We start from the raw sequence: 8,855 nt of genomic DNA, 5'->3' as shown, positions 1-8,855 counted from the left end.
CAGGAAAGCACATAGATCATTTCTAAACCACTTAACATAAAAAACTAAATAAAACATATTATCAATTGCTTATTCAATGAGGAGGGCAGCGACAGGAGTATTGGATGGGCTTTGGCATTTATTTGGATGACAAAATTTTAAAAATATGAACATTCCAGACGATAGAGGAAAAAATTCAGGCCTAGCCGGTAAACGGGATATCTAGGAAATTTTGGATTCTATCGGCTGATATTTTTTTCCCCTGATCACCGATTGAACTTGGGAGATGACGGATTTCGGTGCATCCTCACAGGGAGAGGAATTTGATGCGAGGAAACCACTTCACAATCTTCTTAGGGTCACAATACTTTACATCTGATGCATCCTCTAGATCAAGCACCCGAAGCAGCTTCATACTTTCAGAGATGAAGAACGATTTCCATTTTCCCGACACAGTTAATGACCGTAGCCTGGAGAAGTCGATGTTCTTGAAAACAATTCTGTCCCTGTCCCAATCTTTTGATATGAATAGATGACGTCCTGTGCGCTGAGTGGTTACGGAACAAGTGCCATCCAGTTCAAACACAAGGTTCTCTTCCATTCGTTGTGAGACGATGTACTCCCGGAAAAACCCAATAACCCATTGACTTGGCATGACAATCCTTGTCCTTCTGCCATCCAACCCCAATGTGGATGGCAGCTGGATTATGCTCAGACTAAGGAGGTCGAGGAATTGCTTCTCCCCTTTCTCCTCAGTAGATTCTTCATGGCTGTCTCTAGAGTATCCCACTGCAATCCAGCGCCTGACTAGTCGCCTCCGCCGAATTAGACCGTCTGGAGAAAAAATTGACAGATAGAGCATACATGGCTTGAGAGAATCTGGGCAGTTGCGGAAGTAGAGCTGCATCCAACAAAACAGACCCTGCAGTCCGCCGAACTCTCCATTGTTCTTCAACTCTTGTATAAATTTATTATTGATAGAGCGTGCTCGATCCATCCATCCAACTGTCATTCGGGCCATCATGCTGGCAATTGCAACTATAACTTTGGGAAGTCCACCAGACTTTGGAACAAGGCTTTTCAGCACATCATCGTCGCGAGACGAGATTGTCTTCTTGGATACCTGTTGTTCAAACAATTGTAGATCAAAATCAGTTGGGCATGCCAAACATCAATTAGACTTCTCTTTGATGTCTATTGATAGATAATGAAATTGTCTCCTTGCTGGTGAGTCATGTGAATGAAATGAAATTGCTCAAGCATTATGTCGTAAGGGTGCATGGTACAGAAAATTCGCTTACGCTAGCAATCTAGAAATCCAGAGGCAGAAGAGAAATTCTTGCCAGTAGTGACAGACTCCGTTGTACTATGGGCTAATCTTTACAGAAAGATTCCCCAATCTGTATTTAGAAAAACAATTTACCATAACTCTACACTACGATGTTCCTGATGAAATTGCGAACACAAGGTTGACAAGTATCCTTGTGTGTTCATTTTGTGATGAGTGATTGTCAATGTGATCCACGAAGTGGGTTGAGTGGTGACTAACCCTACCATGGCGAAAGCTATGTGTGCGACATGTCTGTTGGCTTGTGTTGTGCAGGTGTGGAGCTAGGATGCGGTGGTCGACGGCGAGGTGAAGGTCAAGGAGGACGTGCCGTGCCGACGTACCGGGAGCGGTGAAGGACGGACGTGAGGCTTGGACCGAGGGACCCAGAGGCCGGGTGACTAGCCACGGTGGCTGACACTTGGGACATCGACAAGTGCAAGAAGACATGGGAGTGACGGTGTTGACCGAGTCAAGACGGCGGACGTACGGGTCGAGCGAGGCTCAGAGGACTTGGCGTGCCGGCCGGTCGAGGACGGCGGTGACACGCGTCGGATGGCGGGGGACGCGTATGGAGTACGCTACCCGTGGACGGTTTGATGGTTTGGGTCTCAAAACCATCGGATGGACGGTTTACGGGTCTGGGCCTCAAAACCTAGGCGGAGGTTCCGAGGAGGGGTGGACGGCACGTGGCGGCATCGGGGAGTTCGCGTCGAGGCGAAGCTACCGGTGAGAAGGCGCGGTGGCCGTTGGATCAAGATTACACCGGGTTGGACAACAACGCCCTTGGGCTTAGCTGTTCAACTCATTTGTATCCAGGGGTAAAACTGGGAATGTGTAATAGCCCTGTTAAATAGGATGAGGGAGCCCCCATCTTCCTCACCTCTCCCATTTTTCGTTTTATCATTTTAGGCTAGGTTTTCTTCCTCACTTGGCTCTTAAGAGAGGTCCCCCAAACTGAAAAATTCGTGGGTGTATTCTGTGATTTTTGGTGTGTGAATGGAGGCCCAAATCCTCCTCGTGCCCTCTGGGATTCGTCAATTTTTCGTGTGATTTTTGTTGCTCTTGTTTCACTGTGTTCGTCTATTTTCGTTCTTGGCCGTGATCTGAAATTCCCATGGATTGATCAAACTTTGGGCGATTATTTCTTAGGGATAGCCCATCTACTGCCTTGGGATTACCTGGATTCGATTTCGTGGCAGTTGGATTTGGCTTGGGTCATAAATCAAGAAGTTTTGTGTCCGCCTGTTGTTCTGTTCTTGCAGCGTGACTTCTCTGTTCTTCATTGTTCTTCAAGTGGGGATGTGTTTCAGCTGCAGCGCTACCAGAGCCGGTGCGAAAGCGCTGAGCTTGCTTGTTTGAGCAGCGCTTGCTCTGACCAGTTGACTCATTGCTGCCGTACGCAGAGCACCAGAGGAAGCAATGGCCACTCGTGGGTACTGCATCTCTTGAGCAAATCGGCGCACACTGCCTGTGCGTCGAGCAGAGTACCGGTGGTGGCCTCCCCTTACATGCTTGTAGTATCTCTTGTCTGATCTCTCGCAAGTAACGCCATCATGGACAGAAGCAAGAGATTCGCTTGATCGTGATTTGCTTTTTCCAATTTATGAGTAGTCACTTTCGATCTACAGGAACCAAAACTTTGTTTGATTATTAAGGGGGTGTTTGGTTCGTACAGGAAAATTTTAGTCCCTGTCCCATCGGATGTTTGGACACATGCATGAAGTATTAAATATAGACGAAAAAATAACTAATTGCACCGATTGTGGCTAATTTGCGAGACGAATTTTTAAGCCTAATTAGTCCATGATTTGACAATGTGATGCTACAGTAAATATGTGCTAATGACGGATTAATTAGGCTTAATAAATTCGTCTCGTAAATTAGTCTCCATCTGTGTAATTAGTTTTATAATTAACTCATATTTAGTTCTCCTAAATAGCATCCAAACGTCCGATGTGACATGGACTAAAATTTAGTCCGGGAAACCAAACACCCCCTAAATCATTGTCATGTTCGTAGTGGACTACTAGCATTCGTTTGGCTGGTGGAGTACTACTTGCGAGCTGCATTGTTCTCATTCCATCAGTGCAGCACTTGTTTGGTTCTCGTCCTTGCAGGATTGGTTATCGCTCCAGTATACAGGCAGTGAGTTTTTGCAGGAGCCGTTCCCAGCCGTGTGGTTTTACTGCAGTACTATTATCCAGTTGCAAAAATAGAGTGTACCGGTCCAGTTTCTTGTTTATCCGAAATTTGCGTGTTTGAGCTTCGATTTGACTTTCGATTGTTGCGATTGGCTTTGTGGTGTCCCGCTGTGCTCTTAGAGAATATCCACCCACTCATTTGGGTCGTGGACATCACGGTGTTTTATTTGCACGTTTGGCGGTGAACTTGGGACAGTGGCCGTAATATTTAACGAGAAATTTTGTGGCTCCCATTCACCCCCCCTCTGGTCGCCGCTTTCGGTCCTTCAATTGGTATCAGAGTCGGTTAAGGATCATTCCACCTTAATCGGTCCGTGATCCACGAAGGCGACATGGAGCGTGGTTCCGGCAAACCACCGCACTTCGATGGGTCCAACTATCCTTATTGGAAGATCCGCATGTCTGCACATCTCTAGGGGATTGATTGGCTCATCTGGGAAATTTGCGAGGATGCTACTTACGTTGTGCTCCCTGTCGCGGCCCGTACCACCCAGGATCACAAGGATCGGCACAACGCAAATAGCAAAGCTCGCAGTGTGGTTTTCTCGAGTCTTTCGCTTTCTGAGTTCGAGCGTGTCTCCGATTGTACTACAACTCGAGAGAGGTCAAGACCAGACTCTACGATACGTACAAGCATGAGTACGAGAACTTCTCTCAGCTTGATGGCGAGTCCATCGATGCCATGTTTTCCCGCTTTCAGACTATCGTCAACAAAATGAAAGCGAACAAGGCCAACCTACCTTATAGTGATCATGAGAGGGCGCTCAAGCTTCTCTATGCCCTTGATCGAAAGGTATGGGATGTGAAGGTGTCGGCGATCATCGAGTCGGCCAACTACGACACCGTCACCGTCGATGAGCTTTTCAACAAGCTCAAGTCCACGGAGATCGACTACCAAACCCAAGCCAAGCTCAAGAATCCTTCTGCACCAACCATGGCTTTGGTTTCAGGTAGTGGTTCATGTTCATTGACTAACCCTTCACAAGCTTCTTTCTCTTTGGCGTGCTTGATGTCAGTCATAGAGGAGCAGCTGGAGTCTCTTGGGGATGATGAGTTGGCGCTCGTCATCAATCGGTTCTCTCGGTTTCACAACAACCGTTTGAACCGCCGACGCAGTGGTAGCCCGAAGGAGGGATGCTATGGATGTGGAGATCCGGACCACTTCGTCGCGCACTGCCCCAAGAAGAAGCCCTTCACCAACAAGTACGACTCCGGCAAGCGCAAGGATAAGCGCGACTACACCTCCAGCAAGCACAGGGCCAAGGGCGGCTTCGACAAGGAGGCGATCAAGAAGGCGTACCGCAGGAAGGCCAAAGCTCAAGAACGCGCCTTCCTCGCCTCCCTCAGTGACCTCAACGACGACTCTGAAATATTTGTGCCCGTAAGGAATCTGTCAAAACTAGTAGCTAGAATTGTTCCTCAGGGATCATAGCCAGGGTCGGACTTCATTCAGTTTGGGACCTCAGCGCCTAGTCTCCTTCGATTTTGTCACACTTCTTGCGTATCAAAGGCCTCGCCCGCCGTCTTGCTCCATCAGCGCATCGAAGGCTAGAGGACATTGGCGACTACTTCTCCCTGCGGGGCTCCCCGAACAAAGCCTTTGCTTCTCCGTTCTTGGTGCCTTGTTGGCCTTCGCTTCACCGTCCTTGATGGCCCGCGCACCTTTGCTTCGCCATAAACGGTAGCTCCTCGCCTTCGACTAACTCTCCGCCGGTGTTCCTGCTCAAACATCATAGTAAGATCGGTCGCTTTGTTAGAGAGCCTTTGGGTGCAAGGCTTTGCCCCCAACACAAGGGAGAATTGACATATCAAGTCTTGTGACTACATGGATTGTATAGCTAAAAATATTCTGGCATATTCTGTATTAGGCAGAGGGTATTCTTGTACAAGGAAAAGTATATAATTGTATCCTATAAAAGTGTGCGTGCGAACACAAGGTTCATATGTTCCCTTGTGTGTCGAGTTTGTGATGAGTGATTGTTGGAGATGATTGGCTTTGTTTGAGAAACTAACCATTGCGTGAGTACATGTGCAACATGTCTCTTGGCTTGTGGGTGCAAGGCTTTGTGACATGTGGGTGCAAAATATGATGAAAATTTAGCTCTTACTACTGTTTTTTTATTTTTCTCTGGGTGCGGCCGCACCCAGTCATTTGACTGTTTGGTCCTTCAGTGGGAGCTCGAGTACCAATCAAGTGGGTGTGTAACTTTTGACCAACAACTAGAATTCATTGTGCCTCGTTAATAGTGCTAGTTTCCCCAAAGGTTAAACCTTCGTGCAGGCAGCCTTCGGGTTCATGACCCTTGCCACCTTTTCCTTGTTCGGGACCTCCGGTTCCAACAAAGCCTCGAGGTAAATTGAGATGTACTACAGAAAAAAGTTAAATTCTTCTCATATAAAAGCAGGAAGAACCATCTGCAACTAAAATTGAAGCCATGCCCTTAAATTTGTCAAGTAGCTTCAAAATATCTCTCCACCAGAATGAACCTTTTAAAACATGATTTGGGAGCCTGCCATTTTTGTAGAGCTTTTCCCAAATAAGATGCACCCAAGGAATATCAACTTTGTTGAAGAATTTATGAAGATGTTTCAGCAAAAGGGCTTCATTTTGAGTTTTGAGATCCAGAACTCCTAGGCCCCCATCTTCTTTTGGTCTTGTAACCATTGGCCAGGCTGCTTTGGCATTGATCCTGTTGGTTTCTTCTGCACCTCTCCATAAGCAATGCTTCCTGAACCTATCCACTTGGTCTCTCACAGTAGAGTGCAGTTGAACGGCGCTCATAAAAAAGTAGGCAGGGAAGTGAAGACTGAATTGGTTATCTGAAGTTTTCCTACTTGAGAGAGAAAAAGGGAAGTGCTGACCAACCTTCTCTCTCATCTAGAGACCAGAGGCAAGAAATCCTCCACTTTTGGCTTTGTGAGGCCCAAAGGCAGTCCCAAGTAAGTAAAAGGAAGATCACCAGTTGAGCAGCCAAAGGTGGCAGAGAGGTGCTGAAGCCTTCCTTCAGGTAAATTGATTGGGATCATCATCGATTTGGTGAAGTTGACTTTCAGCCCAGTAGTTACAGCAAAGGAGTTTAAAAGAGCTTTCAAGATGAATAGCTGCCTTGTACATCCCTCCATAATTATTAGTGTATCATCAGCATATTGGAGAATTGGGAAATCATTGGTATATTGGAGGGGAATTGGAAGATTGATCAGCCCTTGATCTTTTGCCTTGTTGATGATAGACTGCAGCAGGTCTGCAGCAAGAACAAAAAGGAGAGGGGAGAGCGGATCACCCTGCCTCACACCTCTTTTACAGTGAAAAACCTTCCCTGCAGTGCCATTTAGTAAGACTGATGAAGTGCCAGAGCTGAAGATCATCTTCATTCATGCAATCCACTTATCTCCAAAACCTTTTTTCTTCATTATTTCCAACATTGCTCCATGCTCTATCCTGTCAAAAGCATTTTCAAAATCCAGCTTTAGGATTACCAATTTCTTTCTAGAGGTGTGACACAATTGAAGGTATTCAAAAGACCAGGCAAGACAGCCTTGGATAAACCTTGTATTAATAAAACCATACTGATTAATATGGACCAGTTTTGTAATCAGAGGCTGCAGTCTGTTAGCAAGGAGCTTGGTGATGATTTTGATTGAGGAGTTAAGCAGAGAGATTGGTCTATACTCATTTATTCTAATGTGTGTTTGTTATCCTTGAGAGATCTCCCCTACACTTATTTTTGTACCTGTTTTATTTAACAAAGAAACAAAACATGGAAACAAATAAGGGCTCTTCCAGCTAAAACACTGGGGAGCCTAAATATTATTAAGAGTTAAATACACCAGAGATCCATTAACTTGTGAGGAGGTTTCAGTTGGGTCCATCAACTTCTAAAGTGGTCTTTTGGGTCCATAAACTTTTAAAATAGTTCACTGCAGTCCATACCTATTTATTTAACCTTAAATTCAAAGCATATTTGTAGAAAACCCCTTTCCACACGCATGCAGGTGCATGCAAGACTCTCTGCGCGCGTGCCCCAGGCGGACGTATTTCAGGAGCAATCCCAGGCGCAGGCGCATCCACAGCCGCAGCCACAGGCAGCCCACCACCCGTCACCTCACTGCTCTCTTCTGCCTCCCCTGCTCCGGTTTTTGATGCGTTGCACGCCAAAGCGAGAGAGCCAGAGATGGGAGAAATGCAAGAGAGGCATTGAGCAGCGGGGGCAGTGACGCAGTGGCATTTTACTGCGCCTGCGCCTGTGCCTGCTGTGCGCTCACCGGTCATAGGCCCATGCCTATATCCACCTCCGCTCCTCCTTCCTCTCCATCGAGGTCCCTGAACAGCGTGTGGTTCTCGTCGTCGTACCTGGTCGAACACCTCGCATCGTTAGCTCAGCTTCGGGCTCTGTTGTAGTAGCCAGAGCAACTGCATTGCGCGGGCAGAGGAAGCACCTCACGTTGGTGCCCTCGAAGAACCTCCGGCTCTCCTCGTCGTGCGTCTTCATCAGACCGGCGTTGCCGAGGAACGACACGGACGTGTTGTCCTACCACGGCATCACCAGCACGGCCACCCCCTCGTCGGCCTTCCGCTTCAGCAGCTCGCCCAACGTGACGCCGTCGGCGCCGGGGACCACCGGCCGACGGCCCGCATCGCGCACCAGCGTGATCTCCGTGTTCACCGACCACCCCGCGACGTACACGAACCGCCGCGCGCCGCGGATGGCGGCGAACAGGTCCTCCCACAGCCGCGCCGGCCGGTACGCCAGCCCGCCGTCGAGGCGGACCCCCGGGTCGAACGCGTCGGACAGGTGCGCGTTCTGGTACAGCGTGACGCAGCAGTTGGTCCGCTCTGGGGAAAACACGGGCTTGACGCCCGCGAATTCGGGGAGGTGGACACCGGCACCCCAGTACGGGTCACGCTCCACGTCAAAGAAGTGCAGGCGGACGCAGAGGCTCGGCGTGTGCATCTCGTGGGCGTGCTCACCACCACGGAGGTCGAGCCAGCACTCGAGCGGCTGTCCGGAGGCGACGCGGGCGGCGGGCATGGACCCGGCACCGAGGACGCCCGCGCCGATGAGGTGCTGGTTCTTGACCGTGAAGGTGACCGCCGCGGCGGCGTAGGCGCAGTGCAGGCGGAACGACTGGTTCCAGGCTCGGCTGGTGGGGTGGAACTCCACTTCCCGGGTGCGCGCCACCCGCGCCGCGCCGACGTCGAGGTTGCCGTTCGCCTTGTCCTCTTGCGCCGCCTTGTTCTCGTGCTGGTCCTGGAGTTTCCGGACCTTCTTGGCGCGTGCTGGCTGGCACTGATTTATGGCGTTTCGTAGCGGGCCCAACAGGCAGCTCGCTCTGCAGCCAAGAGA

The 8,855-nt window shown here is 49.2% G+C and overlaps 1 protein-coding gene across 1 annotated transcript; it reads right to left on the bottom strand.

Annotated features, from left to right (window-relative positions):
• Positions 1-286: 286 nt before the first annotated feature.
• LOC136488113 (disease resistance protein Pik-2-like) lies at positions 287-8,000 on the bottom strand. The gene is made up of 3 exons (XM_066485145.1): positions 7,862-8,000; positions 6,727-6,827; positions 287-1,102 (listed from the first exon to the last, which is right to left on the bottom strand). The coding sequence occupies exons 1-3, from the start codon at positions 7,998-8,000 to the stop codon at positions 287-289; spliced, it is 1,056 nt and encodes a 351-aa protein (XP_066341242.1).
• Between the last annotated feature and the right edge of the window lie 855 nt (positions 8,001-8,855).

This window comes from Miscanthus floridulus, chromosome 10 (genome assembly GCF_019320115.1).
Source record: "Miscanthus floridulus cultivar M001 chromosome 10, ASM1932011v1, whole genome shotgun sequence".
In the NCBI taxonomy this organism is placed as follows: domain Eukaryota; kingdom Viridiplantae; phylum Streptophyta; class Magnoliopsida; order Poales; family Poaceae; genus Miscanthus; species Miscanthus floridulus.
This window is presented reverse-complemented; position numbering and strand designations above follow the sequence as displayed.

Coding starts and splice junctions, on each gene's coding strand:
- LOC136488113 (XM_066485145.1), bottom strand. CDS start 8,000: ATGAAGACGCACGACGAGGAGAGCCGGAGGTTCTTCGAGGGCACCAAC. Junction 6,828..7,861: donor GATGCGAGGTGTTCGACCAG/GTACGACGACGA, acceptor ATGGCACTGCAG/GGAAGGTTTTTCACTGTAAA. Junction 1,103..6,726: donor TGCAGTCTATCATCAACAAG/GCAAAAGATCAA, acceptor TTTGAACAACAG/GTATCCAAGAAGACAATCTC.